This window comes from Lepus europaeus, chromosome 4 (assembly GCF_033115175.1).
Source record: "Lepus europaeus isolate LE1 chromosome 4, mLepTim1.pri, whole genome shotgun sequence".
Lineage (NCBI taxonomy): Eukaryota > Metazoa > Chordata > Mammalia > Lagomorpha > Leporidae > Lepus > Lepus europaeus.
The window spans coordinates 129985201-130004649 of NC_084830.1; the positions used below are offsets into that span (position 1 = coordinate 129985201).

The following is a 19449-nucleotide window of genomic DNA, read 5'->3' on the forward strand; positions in this document are numbered from 1 at the left end:
GCCAGAGAAGAGGGCTCACCGAAGCTCACATGGGGTGCTCAGCCCCCGTTCTGTACCCACTCATCCGTGGATGAGACAAAGATATTTTCTGCTTCAAAGTGACTTCCTGTCTAAGGAACATTGGTCTGTTTTTGCCACAACATTCAAAAAGCCTTGCGAATCCAAAGGTCTGCCCAGAAACAAGTGATGAGGGCCCTGGGCAGCCAATGGGATCGTGCTGGCCTTGCTACCTGCCTGGGGGGGGCTCCCCCTCCTCATCCTGATCGGTGAAAGGCAGCTCCGCCCACGTGGGGTATTTCCAGCTTGGTGGTTTTCACTTCCACATCCACCAAGTGGGCGGAGTGGCCTGCTCTGGACGAATCAGACTCTTCGTCAGCACCAACTTCAAGAGGTGAGCCACGGGGTTCAGGTCCCAGACGCGCAGGCAGCAGCAGCAGCAGCAGCAGGTGCACAGTTGAAGACCAGCGAGGCCAGAGCCATGGAGGACCAGCGCGACCTCATCTCCAACCATGAACAGATGCCCATGCTGGGCCAGCGCCCTGGGGCCCAGGAGAGGTATGTGTGAGCCCCAGGACAGCATGGATCCTGGGCTGCCCCGATGTGCACAGGAGCCCTGGGAATCCTAGAAAGGATGAGCCTTGGCCCTCGCACTGAGGTTCTGGTTGACCTTGAGCCAGTCTCTGGCCTGCTCTGAGCTTTGATTCCTTTAGGGCAGGGGATCCTTCCCTTCTTAGCAACGTGTACCTCCCTGCTTCTGAAAATCAGGAGAGCACCCAGAATGCTCTCCCTAGGCTTTCACACAATGTCAGGGGCTTCGCAGATCCCCTGAAGCTGCGCCATGAACCTTAGATTAGGGCAAGACTTTGAAAATGTTCTTGATCCAGCTGGTACTGTGGCTCACTAGGCTAATCCTCCGCCTGCAGTGCCAGCACCTCAGGTTCTAGTCCCGGTCGGGGCGCTGGATTCTGTCCCGGTTGCTCCTCTTCCAGTCCAGCTCTTTGCTGTGGCCCGGGAAGGCAGTAGAGGATGGCCCAGGTCCTTGGGCCCTGCACCCGCATGGGAGTCCAGGAGAAGCACCTGGCTTCAGATTGGCGCAGCGCACTGGCCGCAATGCGCCAGCCGTAGCGGCCACTTGTGGGGTGAACCAACAGCAAAGGAAGACCTTTCTCTCTGTCTCTCTCTTTCTCACTGTCTAACTCTGCCTGTCCAAAAAGAAAAAGTTCTGGATCCAAGTGTAGAAGCAGCTTTGGAAAGCAGCTGTTCCCCGAGGCCCTTCCTCCCATGACCGGGTATGGGGGTGAGTGCTGGTGCCAGGCAAGTGCAGGGGTCTGCAGAGCAGGGGGAGGGCTTCAGAGAGGTCAGGAGGGCATTAGAGGGGAGGAAGTGGGCGTGGCTGTGCCCCATCCCGTGCAGCCAGCCGGAGGACCGACCCCAGGGCCCCTCTCTCAGTCTCCAGCCTCACCTGTGTGTCCTCTCTGCCCCCCAAGCCCCAAAGAGGCTAGAATGTACCGCCCTCAATGCTAGTGCCCCCCTCCCCCCATCTCTGAAAAGTAATTTCCAGCCTATGGGAACTCAGAGTGAGATGTAATGTCACCTGTTGCCAGGCAGAGGGAGGTTGGGGAGAGATCCTCCCAGGTGTTTGGGGACAAGGCAACCTGAGAGGTCATACAGCAGCCCTTGGGAGGCCCAGTGAATCCCAGGCTGAGGGGGCTGACTCCCCGAGGAGCACTGGGTTCTGTCCAGGTTCTGCTGTGGCCACATGGTCTTGGAAGAGTCACAGCCTCTCTCTGGGACTCGGTGCGACAGCAGCCCCGGCGCTGTTAGTGCCTCGTGAGTGTGTCAGACCCGCAGGTGAAGGCGGACTCCACCCTAGGAGCCGAGCACTCTCATTACCCCCAGTTTGACAGAGCAAGAGGCTGAGGCTCACAGTGGTGACTTGGCCAGGTTATCCCGGCCAGGGAGCGCTGGAGGCAGAATGTGAACCCCGCCTGGCCTGACTGCTGGGTGGGGGCTCACCCCTCTGCTCAGTCCCCGCACAGGGAAGGAAGGTGGGACGGGGCACCCAGTGAGCTGCAGACCCAGGTGGGCTCAGGGTGCAGAGAAGGCGCCCCTTGTCAGATATTGGGCTTTCACTTGAGGTCAGTTGTTGCTCCTAAAACCAGCCCGGCCCCACGGGCGCAGGCCCTTGCCCCCTGGAGCGCATCTGGGAGCCTTTCTCAACCGCTTCTGCCTGGAAACACATGTGTCATGAGTCCTGCCAGTTCTGGTTGGCTCCTGACTTCTTATTTCAGACGCAGGGTGAGAGAGTTGGCACTCTGCCAGGACCAGGGGACAGACGCTCAAGGTGCATAAAGAGGAAGGAAGCCAGATGCTAGAGTTAACTATTAACTCTCCTGAGAATAGCACTGGGGATTTTTTTTATAGAGCACCATGCGTAAAACCCCTTTCGGTGGACTTTTTTTTTTTTTAAAGACTTATTTTGTTTGAAAGGCAGAGTTACAGACAGAGAGCGAGAGAGGGAGAGAGACTTCTATCTGCTGGTTCACCACCCAAATGACTGCAGTTTTTTGGGAGGAGGCCAGGAGCCTGGATTTCCATCTGCATCTCATGTGGGTGGCAGAGATTCAAGTACTGGGCCATCTTCCGCTGCTCTTCCGGATGCATTAGGCAGGGAGCTGGGTTGGAAGTGGAGCAGCCAGGACTTGAACCAGTGCCCGTATGAGATGCCAGTGTTGTGGGCGGCGGCTTTACCCACTGTGCCACCGCACCTGCCCCTCAGTAGACTTTCCTACCCAATCTCACCCACTGGAGGAGTTACAAGATCGGCCCCCTAAGCCTGTGCTGAGGCGGATTCCAGCCCAGGTCCTGTGATCTCTCTGATAGAAATCTGTAGCTCCTTAGGCCTCCCAAGAAACTGAAGCTTAGAGAAGGGGAGGGACTTCCCAAGGGGCTAGCAGAGGGGGTGGGCGGGAGAGCTGGAACCTAGACAGGCCTGAAGTTGGACAGACGCTCCCCAGCCGAGTGGCCAGGCCCCTGTGTTCCTCGGGAAGACCGAGAACAGAAGGTGTCTTCCCCTGCTGTCTGACTGCCTCCTGTCCCCCCCTGCAGGCACTGTGCTTTTCCTCCCAGACTAACTCTCCTCTGGGCAGGGCCTTGGCCTGGAAAGCAGAGGGCTGGTAAAGAGAGCCAATGAGAATGAGCGTGCCTGTGATGTCTCGAGTTGCTAGGCAGAAGAGTCTCCTGGAGTTTCCTAAACCATCTTCCCTGGTAGCTGCAGGAAGCAAGGGGCAGTTCCGTCCTGACAGTTTCCAGACGTCTCCTTCTTAGTCCGTTGTGTGTTGCTGTGAGCGAACACCAGACCGAGGAACTTACAAAGAACAGAAATGTGTTCTCACAGTTCCGGAGGCCGGAAGTGCAAGACGCAGGTGCAGCACGTGGTGAGGGCTCTCTTGCCGTGGACTCACCCGGTGGAGGGCGTTAGGATGCCCTGACAAGGGCACCTCAGCCACTCATGAGGGAGGACCCCTGGCCGTCCAGAATGCGAGAAACCCACGCGGGCCCGGACGCCCTGGGACGCTGCTTGGCCACAGTCAGAGCCGGCTCCAGAGAAAACCCCTCCCAGCCCTGGAGTGGCTGAGGCAGAGGCCCAGGCCCTGCCTGGCAGGTCCTTGTCCCCAGAGGCAGAGTGTGGGGCACAGGGAGCGCTCCAGCCCGACGTCCACTGCTCTCCCAACCCACTCCTAAATGTCACGGCCGCACTTCTCCTTTTCAAAAGGTGGGCCACACTCTGCGTCCCGGTCCCGCTTCCTTCCCTTTTCTGATTAATTCTGATTTCACTGTGGGAGTGGGACCTTCCCCTTACATGGTAAATACAGACATCTTTTGACACACAAAAACACAACCCTAAAATCCACACACACACACACACACAAAACACCCAGGGGCAGGCCTTGTGATGTAGTAGGTAAAGCTACTGCCTTTCACGTCAGCAACCCATTTGAGCACTGGTTCATGTCCCAGCTGCTTCACTGCTGAATCAGTTCCCTGCTAATGGCCTGGGATAAGCAGCGGATGATGGCCCAAGTGCGAGCCCCCAAGGAAGCTCTCCTGGCTCCTGGCCTCAGATCAGCCCAGTTCTGGCTGTTGTGGCCGTTTGGGGAGTGAATCAGCAGATGGAAGATCTTTTCTCTGTCTCGCTCCCTCTCTGTAACAATGACTTCCAAAATAAATAAGTCTTTAAAAACAAACAAAACAACCCCAGCCTCTTCACTTTTCTTGAAGGCAATCGTGATCCTGAGCAGGTCCCCCAGGCAGCAGGAAGCTGGGGAGACCTCCACCTGCACCTGCCATTGCACACATGGCCACCAAGGCCCACACAGGACAAGGAACGTGGCTCTTCCCCACTGACCCCTGGTCCAGGGGCAGCTCCAAGGTTTCTCCCTGGGAAGACTTTAGCAGCACGGATGGCTGGGGAAGGCCAGCATGTTACTTGTGCGAGTGCATGTGTAGCAGGGGTGGCCCCTGGGCTGATGGAGCCAGGGGCATGCATCCCCCACTCCCAGCCATGAGTTCCCTGACCTCTACCCCCCATTCTTCCCAACAGGAAGTGCAGCCGCGGGGCCCTGTACACAGGCTTTTCTGTCCTTGTGGCTCTGCTCCTGGCAGGCCAGGCCACCACCGCCTACTTCCTATACCAGCAGCAGGACCGGCTGGACAAGCTGACGGTCACCTCGCAGAACCTGCAGCTGGAGAGCCTGCGCATGAAGCTTCCCAAGTGTGCGTGCCCCACTTCCTCCTGCAGCCCACCCCCATCTGCCCCTCCCCCCAGAGCCCCGCCCCCTGGCCCTGGGATCGCTCTCACGTTCTATTCCCTGCCCCACAGCTGCCAAGCCCGTGAGCCAGATGCGGATGGCCGCCCCCATGATGATGCAGGCACTGCCCATGAAGAGCCTGTCCCAGGGGGTAAGGGCAGCGCCTGGGCGGTGGGAGGGAAAATATGCAGCCTGGATGGGACACAGGTGCCAAGTGCAGGGGCATGGGAAGACAGCTGACCCAGGGAAACCCCATGGGTCCGGAGTACTGGGGAGGGCTGCATGGAGGAAGAGCGCTCGGCAGGGTGTAGGGGAGGAGGGCCCGACCCCCAGTTTACAAAGTGCTCTTCACCTCCCAGGGCACCTTCCAGTCCCCTCCATCTCAAGCCCTGAGTACCCCATACCAATATATATTTTTTAAAGATTTATTTACTTATTTATTCAAAAGGCAGATTACAGAGAGGGGGACAGAGATCTTCCATCCTCTGCTACTTGCTGAGTGAACCAGAGTGTGCCAGTCCGAAGCCAGCCCAGAACTTTTTCTGAGTTTCCCACCTGGGTGCAGGGGTCCAAGCACAGGGGCCATCATCCACTGCTTTCTCAGGTGTATTAGCAGGGAGTGGGACTGGAAGTGGAGCAGCCGGGTCTGGAACCTGCACCCAAATGGGATGCCAGTGCTGCAGGTGGCGGCTTAATCTGTTATGCTACAACACTGGCTGGCCCCTGTGGATATTTCTACATAGAACAGTGAGCTACTGACAAAGCCCTGGGCAGGAACCTTATGCCAACTCAGCCCATAAGAACATTGAGGCAGCAAGTAGGGGACTCACTCAAAGTCTCATGTTCGATGGTGGCTGAGATGCCTGGGCTGCCGGCCCTCACCTCATTAACTGTTCCTTCTTCCCACAGCCTATGCAGAATGTCACCAAGTATGGCAACACCACACAGGACTACGTGATGCACCTGCTTCTGGTGAGTGCAGGGCAGCTGCCGGGTGGCCTGTCTGCCCACACAGGACCATGTGAGCGGCGCCCCAGTGCCTACACCACGCCTGGCTGTTCCGCATCATTGGCAGTCCAGCTTGTTTTTAAGATGAACAGAGACCAGAAGCTTGCAAAGGACTGTCTCAAAATACCCCCCTTTATCTTCCGCAATTTTTACTCCATGTCTGCTCTGTGCTGGACACTGTCCAAGGCTCTGGCTCATACTGGTAGACCAGACAGCCTGCTGAAGCCACTGAGATCTCAGGCCAGTTTGGGGGACAAGTGCCCAGGTGATGACCCAGGCAAACTGGAGGTAGTCAAGGAAGCCTTCCTGGAGGTGACTAAGTGTGTGAAAAAGACTTGGGCTCATTGGTAGAGCTAGCCTGGGACCTGATTCCCAGCCTTGGGGCCTGGTTGCTATAACAGCTAGAGTGCTCCTACCCCCCCTCCCCCACCGTGGCTAAGGTCCAGCTCAGGCTCACTCCTCAGGATGGAAGGCAAGGGGAACACGAGCTGCACTCTTCACTTTGCGTGCCAGGGAACTCTTTTTCAACCTTCCTTCCTGCCCCTCCACTCCACAGAGGTCTGACCCCCTGAAGGAGTACCCGCAGCTGAAGGGGAGCTTCCAGGAGAACCTGAAGCAGCTCAAGGGCACCATGGACAGCTTCAACTGGAAGGTGGGCGGGTCTCCCTGCACTGGAGCCACATCCCTGCCCTGACCCCACGGCTCCAGCAGGGCTGGGCAGAGACGCTGGGGAGGCTCACCAGCACGTTCAAAACCCAAACACCGCAAGGTGCTCACCAAGCTGCAGCCGCCCTCCCAGTGTGGTGGTCTTGTCCAGCCCCCTGCCGTTTCTGTCCCCAGGGGCAAAGCCAGGCAGGTAGGGGTTTAGGGATGGCTACTGACCCCGACTCCCTGCCTCTCCCTGGACTAGGTGTTTGAGAGCTGGCTGCACCAGTGGCTCCTGTTTGAAATGAGCAAGAACTCGCTGGAGGAGAAGCCCACTGAGGCTCCAACCAAAGGTTCGGGGAGTGGGAGTTCTGGGGGGCCTCCTGGAGCTGCTGATCCAAGTGCCACAGAATCTCCCACTCTGCCTCCACTCTGTCTTTCCTGCCCATTCTGGGCTCAAGTGCCCCCAGCACCCAGCCTGTCTGCACCGTCCTGGGATGACCTCCCTTGTGGAGGACAGCACTGGGCAAGGGAGCCTGCAGGAGTCCCCCTGGTGACCTCCCCAGCTCTGCTGCCCGCAATCCCAGGGACGAGGCCGAGTCGCCCAGCCGGTGAGAGCCGGCCAGCAGGGCCCTTCGGAGTTTTGTCTCCTAGCTGCCATGTTGCTTTGGGCAAGTCTCTTCCCCCTGGGCTTCAGGGTCCTGAGGTGAAAGGTCCGTGGCATCCCCTGCCCAGGGCCTCGGTTTTCCCACTGATTTGTAGGAGGGGCCTCCCAAACTAGCTCCTCCCACCGCTGGCCAAGTGTGAAACAGACAGGAAAGCTCACTCATTGCGGCGCCCGAGGCACCTCTCTACAAGTCAGCATCACAGCTACAATTCCAATTGTTCAAGGGCTTTGAGGAGGAATCACCACGTTCCGGGGTCGAAGAGCCGCATGGCCATTCTCATCCCCTCTCCTCTCGGACCCGGCTAGGCCTGTATGATGGGTGGCATGACTAAAGCCACTTGGGCAGAAGGCATGAGGCCCATAGCAGTGGTGTTTGGGTCTCACCGTGTCTTCATCATGCCTGTCGCTTCAGTACTGAGCAAGTGCCTGGAAGAGGCCAGCCACGTCCCTGATGTCCACCCGGGCCGGTTCAAACCCCAGTGCGACGAGAACGGCAATTACATGCCGCTCCAGTGCCATGGCAGCATCGGCTACTGCTGGTGCGTCTTCCCCAACGGCACCGAGGTCCCCCACACCAGGAGCCGCGGGCACCATAACTGCAGTGGTAAGCAGTGGCCGCTCCACCAGCGGTACTGAAGGCCAGGCAGGCCGAGGCAGGCCGAGGTGAGAGCTCCCTCCTGGCACGGGAGGGCGTGCCTCTCTGCATGCCTCTGTCCTTGCGATTTCTCTCTTACATCCACGCTCATCCACAGCCATCCATGCATTGTCCTCCAGTACCCAGGTGTCCCACACACCCACCATCTCGAGCCTCTTCCTTGGTCTTGCTCCTTTAGGTCCCCCCACTTCCTCACTGGGCACCTGCTCTGCCCCACATTAGGCCTGTGGCCACCTGAAGTGCCCCTGGGCACCGTGCCAGTGGTGGGCTGGGAGGGACTGGAAGTTAACACATCTGCTGTTGCTTTGCAGAGCCAATGGAAATTGAATACCCATCTTCAGGGCTGGACATGGCCAGGCCAGAAATGGGTCAAGGTAAGGGCCCTGCTTGGGGGATAGGGGGTGGGGTTCTGGTCACCAGCTGCCCATCCTCCACAGCAGCCTCCCAGGGATGGAGGGCTGGGGGAAAACTGCCTGAATCCAGTCTGGGCAGGGGGGCAGCAGATGGCGCAAAGTCCCTGACCGCTTGGGGGCCCCAGGATGCTGGGAAGGCAACCTCAACTTCAACCTGCTGCTTTCTCCTAGTTTTCATATGAGAACTGCAGAAGCCGCCTCCAGCATCCAGCCAGCTCCGCACGCCAGCTTCTGCTCCCCTCCACCCCCAACTGCAACCCCAGCCCCTTCCATCTCCCACCCTGTACCTCAACCCATGAGACTCTGGTGCCTGGCTCTCTGTCACCCTCAAGTCAGAACAGCACAGACGACACGGGTGGGCCACTGCCATGCCCCCGTCTGCCATGGGATGAGCAAGAGCTGGGCAGACCTTCATCAGTGCCTCTAGGATCCGGACTGTGCGTGAGGTGGCAAGGCCCAGGCAGAAGGGACAGCCCTATTCCCAGACTCCAGGATGGACACACCGGTGTTCCACCCCTCCACTTCTGGCTTTGGCCCCAGCTTCTTGGCCTGTTCACCTGGGGGATAAGCCACCTGCTTCCCCTTCCCCCTCACTCCCCAAGTGAGAGCCCAGTCTCTTCCTCTGCCACCCCCAAGCCCCCACCACCCTTGCACTCAGCCGTACTTGTCACAGCCCCCAGGGCCACAGCTCACACAATAAATGGTAGGAGGTAGACACTTGGGCTCCGGTGCTTCTGTTGGGATCGCGCTCGTTTACCCTAAATAGTCATCCAGGTGGGGAAACACAGGGGCTCAAACCCAGAGACCTGAGGGGCCAGAAAGGGCCAGGGCACCTGTGGTCCATGGACATGGGTACACTTGGCTGCTAACATACAAAGATGCTTCTCTTCCAAAACGAAACAGCCTGTGGCCTGGCTTTTTAAGCACAAGCTCTTCTTAGTCCAGCTTTCTTTCACTTTCCCATGTCCCCAATTCATGTCTATACTGAGAACAGCACTCGTGTGAAGACAGATGGCAGCCGACATCGGCCCGGTGTCAGGGATGGACAGCAGGGGGACTATGCCAGCCTTAAGAGGCTGAGCCCGGGGGCTGGCACTGTGGTGCAGTGGGTTAAAGCCCTGGTCTGAAGCGCCAGCATCCAATGTGGGCGCCAGTTCGAGTCCTAGCTGCTCCTCTTCCAATCTGGCTCTCTGCTGCAGCCTGGGAAAGCAGTGGAGGATGGCCTGAGTCCTTGGGCCCCTGCACCCTCGTGGGAGACCAGGAGGAGGCTCCTGGCTTTGGATTGGTGCACTCTGGCCGTTGCGGCCATCTGGAGGAGTAAACCAGTGGATGGAGGACCTCTCTCTGTCACTCTTTCAAATAAATAAAAAATCTTTAAAAAAACAAAAAAAAAAAGGCCGAGTTGGGCTCAGCCAGTTGTTGATTAGAGGGACACAGCCCACTGTTCCAACTCCACAAATCAGGTCCTCAGCACAACTGCCCCATTTTAAAACTGCTGTGGCTCAGTGAGGCTCACTGTAGTCTGTTCTAGATCCAACAGTCCTGCAAGGTCGGGCCTGGCCCAAAGCCCTGAGCGTGGCTACACATCACCCTGCGGCTTCTGCACCTCCAGCCCTTTCCTGCACAGGAGGCTAAGGCCTTGGAGAGAAACCCCCACGACCACCACAGTCCCACACTGCCCTGGGGTCGGGGAAAAGGGCTCCGCATGGCCAGGCTGGAACTGTAGAAGGCATCCTTTGCCACCCCCTCCTCTCCTCAGCCCGTAGCCAGGGCTGTGGCCAGCACACAGCATAGCTCTCAAGCTCACGTACTCGCCTGCACCCTCACGAAACTGCTGGGACCTGGACATGAACCTTCTCCAGCTCGAAACCAAGGAGCACCTCCTCTCGCCAGGTCTCAGCTCCAAAAGGTGGCTCAGCAGGTCCCTTCCATTTCTGAGCACAGGGCAAGTGCGAGAGCTGTCCTGGCACCAGGAGACCAACGCCTGCCCTACTGATGCAGCGCCGGGGGCGTGTCCCTGAGCCTCCTCCTCTGGCCACTGTCCGTCTCACTCAGCTTTGGCTCGCAGTTGAGAGGGAATCTCAAGCACTGCTTTGTGCACCCCCGCGAGGCAGCCAGAGTGTCTCTCCTAGAGCATGCCAACTGCAAGGCGCTTGCCCAGAGGCACTGGGAACCTGCACGTTTCCTTTCAGTCTTTATTTTTTTGAGTTCTTAAAAAACAAAACCAAACCACAACTGGAAAAATGGACAAAAGGACAAGGCCTCAGTACCAGCAGGAGCCCAAGTGGCAAGGGATAAGCCGCTGGCTGGGCCTCCTGGGGCTATGGAGCAGGCTGGCGCAAGTCCCAAGGCCTTTGGGCAGGTTGGCTTTGAAGAGCAAGAGGCGGGTCCCTTAAAAAAATATATATACTGTACACATCTATGCGAGCGCCCGTGTTGGGAAGGGTGGGCGAGGCCACGGGAGCTGGGCCCACCTCGTCGGACCAGCCCCCCGCAGGCTCACTGGCTTGGCCAGTGTGGAGCCCCTGGACTGATGAGCTTCTGCCGCACGGAGAGGAGTTCTAAAATCAGTTCCAGCCCACGGTGGGCAGAGGTCAGAGGCATAGGGGCGGTCACCACTCAGTGAAGAGATCCCTAGGGAAGGAAAGGTCCAGATGTAAGATTTCCTGACCCTTCTCCACCAAGAATAAAACCTGGCATTTCTGACACGCGGGCGGGACACGAGCCACTCCCAGCACACAAGCAAGACCGGCCGCTGCATGAACTATTCTGGGCCGTCCTGAGGCTACCACCCCGGCTCCTGGCATCACCGTGCTGGCCCTGAGGGATGGAAGCCCTTGCCCAGCCCCCTCTCAATGGGGGCAGACCCTGCCCTCCCACCTCGGTGATCAGGAAGTGTACCTGTGCCTTCGGCCCGGCCCCTCACACTGCCTGCTCGGCCACCTTCTGTGAGGAGAGAATGCGGGGGCTGTTGCACCTGCAGCCTGTCCCACCCACACTGCCCCCACCACTGCAGGCGTGGCGGCCCCCTGGGGCTGCAGGGGTGCCTGTGGGCTGGGGCCTGGTGTCCTCCAGGATGGCCAAGGCTCTGCTGCAATAGGGCCACCCTGCGGTCAGGCGCCCAGCTGGGAGCCGCGGCTGCTCCAGGTCCCCTGCCCCCTCAACACCCATCTGCCTCACAGGTGTCACACCCCCGCCCTCCAGACCCTGAGAAGGGAAAGAGGCAGGGACAGGCAGGCGTGTGGGGGAGGGGACAGGGCTGTGTCTCCTGGCCCGAGGCCCCCTCCACACGCACTCTACCTTTTTCTTCTTTTTCTTCTGGAACGGTGATTCAGGGTCTTTGGCTGAGGCTCTTTTTGCTTTCTTCTTCTTTTCCTTTTTTTCTTTGTCTTTTTTTTCTGAGGGAAGAAAGTAAGTTTCCTGAACAACAGAAGTCAATTCTGAGTCTTGGGGTCAGTTTGAGGGAGCTTGTGGGGTGAGGCTGGGCCCCCGGCAGGGCTACCAGTGCCCTTCGGGGGCCAGCCTTAAGCTCCTTCTCATCCATGGCCACCTGGCCTCTATGTCGTGCTACTTAAAAAATTTTTATTTATTAGGGGCAGGTATTTTGGTGAAGGGGTTAAGCGGCTGCCTGATGCCTTCATCCGCGGGAACGCTGGTTTGGGTCCTGTGCTTCCCATCCAGCTCTCTCCTAATGCCCTTGCGAGGCAGCAGGTGATGGATCAAGCACTTGGGTTTCTGCCACTCCCATGGGAGACCCGAACGGGTCCCTGGCTCCTGGCCTTTGACCTGGCCTGGCACCAGCCGTTGCAAGTATTTAGGGAGTGAACCAGCAGATCAAAGATCTATCTCTGTCTTGCTTTCTTTCAAAAACAAACAATCTTTGTAATTTTTTATTTATTTTATCCATTTGAAAGGCAGAGAGATGAGATCCAGAAACAGATCTTTATCTACTCGTTCTCCCCAAAAGCCTGCAACAGCTGGGCATGGGCCAGGCCAAAGCCAGAAGCCTGGTACTCAATCTGGGTTTCCTGTGTGGGTAGCAGGGACCCAAGAACGTGACTCAGTACCTGCTACCTCCCGGGTGCACAATTAGCAAGCTGGAGTTGTCGGGGGGGTGGGGGTGGGGTGGGGATGGGGGTGGAACTTGAACCCAGGTACGCTGATGTTCATCAGTGTCTCAAGTGGTACTTTAACTTGTATACCAAACGTCCACCACATTAACTCACTGTAATTTGAAAGTTCTACATACTTTTTAAAAAAACGGCAGGGTCTACCCCAACTGCCTGAGGGTGAAAGGAAGTCCTGGGCACACAGCCTAGCGCAGAGATCGATCAAGACCGCTGCTACTACTGGGGAAACAGGCCGGGAGGGCAGAGCTGGGCCTGAGGTTCAGGGGTTCTGCTTTCGGGTGCCCTCTGCACTCAGGGAGGTAGATGGCCAGGGAAGCAGGCTCCTCGGAGATCTGAGGACCTCATCGCTTGTCCCATCAAGTGTATGTGATGGGTGGAGGCTGCCCGGGCGTGCTCTGGGCAGGGGGAGCAGGCCACCCTGGGGCTTCCCTGGCAGCACTGACCATGTGCTCTGGAATCCCATCCTGCCTGCTACTGGCTGTCCCCGCAATCCCGGATGAAAACCACTTCCTGGCCTGCCCTCACCCGCCCTGTGGGAGAGACCAGCGCTGAGCCTCCTGGTCCTGTGGGTCCCTGGCAGCCCCTAGAGTGGCCTGAGGAAATGAAGTCACTTACTCTTGTCAGATTTCTTCTTCTCCTTCTTGCTCTTCAAGTTGCTTTGATCGCCTCCTTCAACTTTTGCTGTTCCCAGCTCCCCTTCTGACTTGTCCCTGGCCCCTGGGGAGCCAAAAGGCCCCTTCGCTTTCTTCTCCTGGCCGTCACCACTCGTTTTGTCTCTCTTTGCTTTCCCCTTGGAAGTCCGGGAGGCCTTTTCTTGGGAATCAGCGCCCTCCCTACACTCCCCAGCGGCTGCCAGCTTCTTCTTCTTGCTCTTGGGGGCCTTAGGGGCCAGCTGGTCCACCAACAGCTTGCGCTTGCGGCCCTTCTTGCTGCTCTCCTTGGAGGCGTCCAGGGCTTTCTTCTTCTCCTGCTCCAGCAGCTCCGTCAGCACCTTCACCACCGAGGCCTGCACCTGGGCCTCACTCAGGGGCCAGGGCTCGCCTAGGAGGCGCTGGGTGATGCTGCTGGGCAGGATTGAGGCTTGGGTGCCTGGGGCTCCCTTCTTGGGCTTCCGGGGCTTTTGAGGTGTGGTGCCAGAGGTGGCCTGTTTTCTACCTGTGAAGAAAGAACTTGGGGTCACAGATCTATGGGAGCTGGCGGGTATGAGAGCCGAGGAGGTTCCAGGGGAGACCCTGCCTCCCGACAATGGCACCGATGAGGAAAGTGCAGCCTACGGGTCACTACGCCCCAATCTGGCTCCTAAGCCCACACCTCTGCTGGCTTCCTACACTGACCTCACTTCTAACTTAGAGCTTCTCTCTCACTCCAACCTCCGCTTGGACAAGCCCGGCCTAGAGCTGGAGCGTAGCTGGGATGTGGAAGGCAGGCCAGGGCAGATCGCATATGTAGCTGGGGGCCGGAGCCTGGGTTCTGGGCCACGCTAGGCCACCCCTTTTTGCTGTGACTTTGGCCAGCCTCTGCTCCTCCTGGGGTCTTAAGGTTCCCGTCGTCCGCAGTGGACTCCCAATGGAAGTAAATGCCATGCAAGCGCATGGCTCTGCCCACTTGACACGGTGGGCCCATCGTCTCGGTGCCAGGTGTCCTGGGCACACACGTGGTGGCTGACTAAGCAGATTCACTGCCTGCCAGAGCGACTTCTGGTACAGCCTCTGTTTAGAATTTTCCACGCCTCTGCCTGCCTTTGATAATTGTGTGCTGACTACACGTGTTAAAAAAACCTTCCACAGCCCCCTCTAAAACATCTCCTTGTCGCACCCGCCTCCAACAAGGAGAATACTGGAGAAGAAAGTGAGCAGTGGCTCTGCTCCTGACCCAGCCCGGGGCGAGCTGCACCGAGAAGCCCGGGGACTGGGCCCCAGTGCTGCCTCTGACCCCAGGACCGCGTGGCACAGGGCTCCACCACGCCAGCCCTGGACAGGTCCACTGGGAGAGGCCCAGCTGGGCACTCTGTCGCACGAGGCTGGTGTTGCTCCCTGCGGTGTGCAGGGAGCCTGACTACGCCCCAGCCCCATGCGGGGGTCGCCGGCCGAAGGAGGCCTGATCCAGTCCTTTGGGGACTCTTGGCAAGGAGAAGAGCCATCTGGAAAGGAAAGCTGAGTGCGCCATCTGCCCTGACAGCCTCTGCCCCAGAGCTCACTGCTCTGCTCCTTACCCACAAACAGCTCTGAACATGGAGACTGAGGAACCCCTAGTGCTGTCGTGGGTGTGTCCATCCGGGACACTTGCCCTGTAGCTCTGGCAGTGTCAGGGATGACAAATGCCCAGGTCGGGTGGCCTCAGTCCTCTGGTCTACTCTTCAAATATCATGTGGCTATTTTCCATGGTGGGGGGTGGGCACAGCTTGATTCAGATCAGAGACACTGACTCCTGCCTTGTACGGTTAAGACACAGGCCCAGGGGCTGATGGCCTGCTGGGAGGCTTTAGGGCAAGGCGGAACAGCCTGGGGGCCACCCCTTACCCAGAGTCTCCTCCATGTGCTAAGACTCTTGCAAACGTGGCCCACCCTTTGGTCTTAGCCCCACATGGGGCTCCCTGTAATCCAGCCCAGGAGCCCATTCGCTGGGAAGACGAGTCAGCAAGCATGGCTAGACAAAGGCAAGGCCCACTCCACAGGCCAAAGATGCTGCTTCCTCCAGGCAGGGTCATCCCACAGGTGTATTACCCCCTCGGGGTAGGATACAATGTTCAGGCCATCCCAGACCACAGACAATCCCTGCGCCTGGATGAGCTCCTCCAGGTCCACGGCAGAACCACAAGGCCTCACTTGGACAGGTACTGGTAGGAGTGCTGCTGGGGCAGGGCAAGAACGGACCCACGGCCCTGTCTTTCCACATCCTGCTGTGTCTTAACTCACCTGTTTTAGGGGACACGGTGCCCACAGCTTGCTGTGGCTCTGCCTCCTGCTTGCCATCCAGGTCATCTTTGGTAGCCGGAGTAGAGGAAACTAAAGGGTTGGAGTCTGGCCTGGGAGTAGACTTTGAAACCTGGGAATTGGCTGGGGTCAGCCCAGGAGCCACATAACCTGAGAGGAGAGACTGCAGAAGCCCAGTGTGAAAGAGGCCGCCAGCCCACCCCACCTTGCCCCTGCCACATGGCCTGCTGGGAGGAAGCCGGTCCTGGCACATCCAGGACCAGGCCAGGCCTGTCAATGCAGAGTGGGCACTACAGCCCCAAGGGGGGCTTCCGTGTGCACTTTCTAAATTATTTTAATCAATGCAGACACATTTAAAAAGGAAACCTCCTATTATAAATGCAAATGGAGGTTTGGTATTTGGTACAGCAGTTAAGCCGCTGCGTGGGACGCCTACATCCCATATGGGAGTGCCCAGGTTAGGGTCCCAACTCTGCTCTCCATCCCAGCTTCCTGCTACTGTGCACCCTGGGAGGCAGCAGGGGATGGCTCAAGTACTTGGCTCCCTGTCACCCATGAAGGGGACCCATATTGAGTTTTTGGCTACTGGCCTTCACGTGGCCCAGCCTGGGCCATAACGGTCACTTGGGGAGTGAACCAGCGGACGAAGACACCTCTGTCTCTTTCTGCTTTTTAAACAAAACAAAGAAAACCAAAACCTAAGAAAAAGCAACCATCAGCAGCATGTGCCACAGACAGAGGGCAGCCCCTGCACTCTGCCTGGCAGCACGCAGAACGCAGCGCAATCTTTCCTACGGCCCCAGAGGCTGACAACCTGCAGCTCTGAGCTGAGTGCAACCTCGGGGCGGGAGCAGCCTGGCTGTGTCGTGCTGCCTGGGCCACACCTGGTGGCTTGTGACCGGGACGACCTTGCCCGGGGTCAGCCTCAGCCTAGGACTGCACGAGGCAGACCAGATTCTGGCCCGGAGTTCCTGGCCCAAGACGCATGAAGTCACCAACCCTGTCCCCCGCCCCGCAGTTACCTGGGAAGGCGCCACCACCTCATCCTCACTGGACTCGGAGGTCTCCTCCACCAAGGTCTCCTTCCCAGTGGGGACTGAACCTGCTGGAGAAGCACAGGTATCCTGTCGGGAGTCCCTGGTGGCTCCTGCCAGCTGGGCAGAGCAGAGCAGAGCTCTTCAAAAGGGCCTGGGGAGGCCCTGATCTTGTGTGTGTCCTCACCCACCTGCCCAAGGCTTCCTATGGATCCCCATCCACAGCATTCCAGGTGAGACACCTCAACGCCCAAGCTCTGGTTTCTAATTCCCAAGACACCACTCATATTTCCCCACCTTCCCTTGTGGGGGGAACATGCATCCGGAATTTTAGGGAGTTGGTCATTAAAGGGAGCATATCAAAATGCTGCCAGGGGTCAGGGCTTTGAAATCATTTGTACTGAGTCCCTCACGGAGCTGTGCAGGTGGGGAAGCTGTAGCCCAGTGTGCAATGGTTTGGCCCAGGCCATGGAAAGATTCGAGATCCAGAGCTTAGGCCACAGCCTGCGGCTCCATTAGGTGCGCTTCTCTCTCCCCTGGGCTGCCCGTCCCTCCCTCCCCCTCCCTGCACCTTACCCGGCCTGGGGGTCGACTTGGTCAGCTGGGGTCCCTCGGCACCCTCCTCGCTCCCTGAGGAGCTGTTGCTGCTGTCCTCGCTGTCATTTGAACTCCCAGGGGCTTTGGCCTTGGGGTGTCCCAAGGGAGGGGCTGTGGTCTGCTGGCCTTTGCTTTTTCTGAGGTTACTGGTCACTCTGGCCTGGATAGCGGCGCTCTGAGGACTCGTCATGGGGAGTGCTCCCACAGTCCCATCAACCTAATTTGGTTTAAGAACGGAAGGAAGAATCAGGCTAAGACCTGGTCCTGCCTGAACGCTTCAGCAGGGCCGGGTACTGTGTTGGGCCTCCTGAGATGCTTCCCACCACTCTGAAGAGGGGTCCTGCACGTCCTTCTCCCAGATCAGCCCACTGTGGTCCAGGGACATCGAGACAGCATTGACGTGCCAGGGCCGCAAGGCCTGCGGCCGGGACTCGGCCACACCCATCTGCACTCTGTGGTGGGGCTGAAAGGTGAACACGGCCTTGCCTCTGGAGCAGAGCGAGGGGGTGTGGTCCCCTGGGCTCCCCAGACTCACCCCGCTTGAAGACTGGGTCCTGGCACGAGGAGGCTGGGCCTCACTTGCTTTCTGGGCGAGGACCTTCAGGGCAGCCTGGGTCAGCGGGAGGGATGCTGGGTTCCTCTTTGTCACCTGTGGATAGCAAATAGCAGCCCTGAAATTCATGGGTTCTTGGGGTGTCACCTAGGCCATGCCTGGGTCGGACTAGGTCTGGCTGCGGCGGGAGGGGACCCAGGCACCAGGAGCCGGGTCTTCCTCTGGGCGCCTGCAGCCTGGGCCTGTGCGGGGGCAGCAGCCGGGCCAGCTGGACTACGATTAGGGTCGACAAAAATCAGAGGGGGTTTAATCACCTTGAAAAACAAAAACAAAACACATCCCCTAGTGATTAAAGGCTTGGTCAGGGGAAGGGGAGGTGGGGTGGAGAAGGGGAGCTGAGGGACAGTCATAAGAGCAATATCACTCTCTAGGCAGAGAAAGGAGTGCCAGGCCTCAGGTTATGAGCTGGTCTATGTTCTCAAAGTGCAGAGCAAGCTTCCTAGGCCAGAGCAGGGAAGGGGCCCGGGCCCTACCGGAAGCTCCACATTCAGTCTCTGCCCTCCTCGGAGACCCATCTCACGCCTCATGGTCTCCCTGGTACCACTCCTACTTCTTCCACCCACCAGCACTCGGAGATAACTCAAAGCCGGGAGAGTCCTTGCAGAGGGCCTCAAGGCTCCCCTCAGCTGTCGCACAGCCCCTCTGCCTTTGCTACTTTCTCCCCACCTTCTCTCAGGTGCTTTCCCAGGCCTAGGGTCATGGCACCCATGGTCTTCCTGCTTGCATGCCACCCCAGCATTCCCTGTACCTGGCTACGTCGCCTGCTTCAAGGCCACTTCCCGGGGGAGCATTCCCTGCCCAACTTCCTATAGCAGGTCACCCCATCATCCTGAGCTTATGCTTGGTGCCCTCCGCAGCACCTCCAATTTGGTGAGAACTTTTAGTTTAATGGCTGCTGTCCTCTCCGTCCTGCTCTGGCCTCAGCCCCAAGGCCTGGCATGGAGGGATACATGGTTTTGGGGGCTGTGACCCCAGCCTGGCTACCCACCCAGTACCCATGCTCCCAGAAGCTCTCCCTGGACTGTGGCTCGTGAAGAGCCAGTGAGAGGGGGGCATGCCCAGGTACCAGTGCCTGAGAAGGAGGCATGGGGTCTTCAGTGGGCGTCTCTCCAGGCAATGGGCAGCAAGCTAGTATGGCCAAAGATGCTGAGGGCCAAGAGCTAGGTATGCCGAGCCCAGGCCCGGTCAAGCTGGAGGCCCCTGGGGAGCGCATCCTAGTTTCACCATCGAGACAGTGGGCCACCAATCCTGCCCTGCCCAGTCTTGAGATTCAGGCAAGGACCAAACACGCACTGAAATGGTGACAGTCAGGGAGACCGATAAAGTCACCATGACACATGCTTAAGTAGAGCATTTATCATGTTCACGGTCATCTTAAAAATGCAAAGAAAACAAAAATGCAACTGTGTGGGTAAAGCTGGTGACGGGCCCTGGGAGCAGAGCTATGTCCCCAGACTGCTCTTCCTGACAGCTTATGGTGGCTCTGAAACCTGCGGGCTGTGGCCACAAGACCAGGAAGGCCTTGGCTACTGCCACCGCCGGGGTGCACAAGTGTGCAGGTGACAGCCAATTGTAGCCCCTTGCCCCACCGGCCCATGCAGGTACCTGCGGGGCCGGTGTCTCCTGCTTCTTGCCTTCTGACACCCGACTGCTGTCCTCACTGCCGCTGGCCCCAAGGCCTGTCCTTGGGCGGCCAGTGGGCACCACGCTGGTTCTGTAGGCTGAAAGAGAGGGATGGGGCAAGTAAGTGCCCAGGAGCCCCACGGCCTCCCCAGCAGTGGCAATACCCCAGTCCAGCACTCAGCCCTTCCTGGGGCCCTGTGCCACGCTCAGGGCTTCCACAGGAGGAAGCTGGTTATAGCCCCTCCTCGAGCTTGCCAGGCGGCCGCTGTCCCTGTGTCACAACAGGAGGAAGCTGGTGTAGCCCCTCCTCGAGCCTGCCA

The 19449-nt window shown here is 58.5% G+C and overlaps 2 protein-coding genes across 8 annotated transcripts in view; one reads left to right on the forward strand and one right to left on the reverse strand.

The window, feature by feature from the left end:
* The first annotated feature begins 341 nt into the window (after positions 1-341).
* Positions 342-8914, forward strand: CD74 (CD74 molecule). 2 transcript variants are annotated; one of them, XM_062189711.1, is made up of 9 exons: positions 342-555; positions 4604-4776; positions 4883-4962; positions 5721-5783; positions 6376-6471; positions 6730-6817; positions 7544-7735; positions 8098-8160; positions 8371-8914. In XM_062189711.1, the coding sequence occupies exons 1-9, from the start codon at positions 479-481 to the stop codon at positions 8379-8381; spliced, it is 843 nt and encodes a 280-aa protein (XP_062045695.1). In that variant the 5' UTR covers positions 342-478; the 3' UTR covers positions 8382-8914. The 2 variants fall into 2 exon arrangements, with proteins under 2 accessions (XP_062045695.1, XP_062045696.1); XM_062189712.1 differs by lacking the exon at positions 7544-7735 and having other exon boundaries at positions 345-555.
* A 1234-nt stretch (positions 8915-10148) lies between these two features.
* The window catches only part of TCOF1 (treacle ribosome biogenesis factor 1), a 34966-nt gene continuing 25665 nt past the window's right edge, over positions 10149-19449 (reverse strand). Inside the window, exons 20-28 of one of the 6 annotated variants that reach the window (XM_062188846.1) lie at positions 19112-19227; positions 17429-17542; positions 16873-17110; positions 16285-16364; positions 15245-15425; positions 12945-13484; positions 11500-11597; positions 11101-11145; positions 10150-10833 (exon numbers count right to left, since the gene is read on the reverse strand). In XM_062188846.1, coding sequence (XP_062044830.1) covers positions 11122-11145; positions 11500-11597; positions 12945-13484; positions 15245-15425; positions 16285-16364; positions 16873-17110; positions 17429-17542; positions 19112-19227 — 1391 coding nt within the window. In that variant the 3' untranslated portion in view covers positions 10150-10833; positions 11101-11121. Of the gene's footprint in view, positions 10834-11100; positions 11146-11499; positions 11598-12944; positions 13485-15244; positions 15426-16284; positions 16368-16872; positions 17111-17428; positions 17543-19111; positions 19228-19449 lie in introns of those variants that run through there. The other 5 variants (XM_062188845.1, XM_062188850.1, XM_062188849.1 and 2 more) reach the window with 5 other exon arrangements.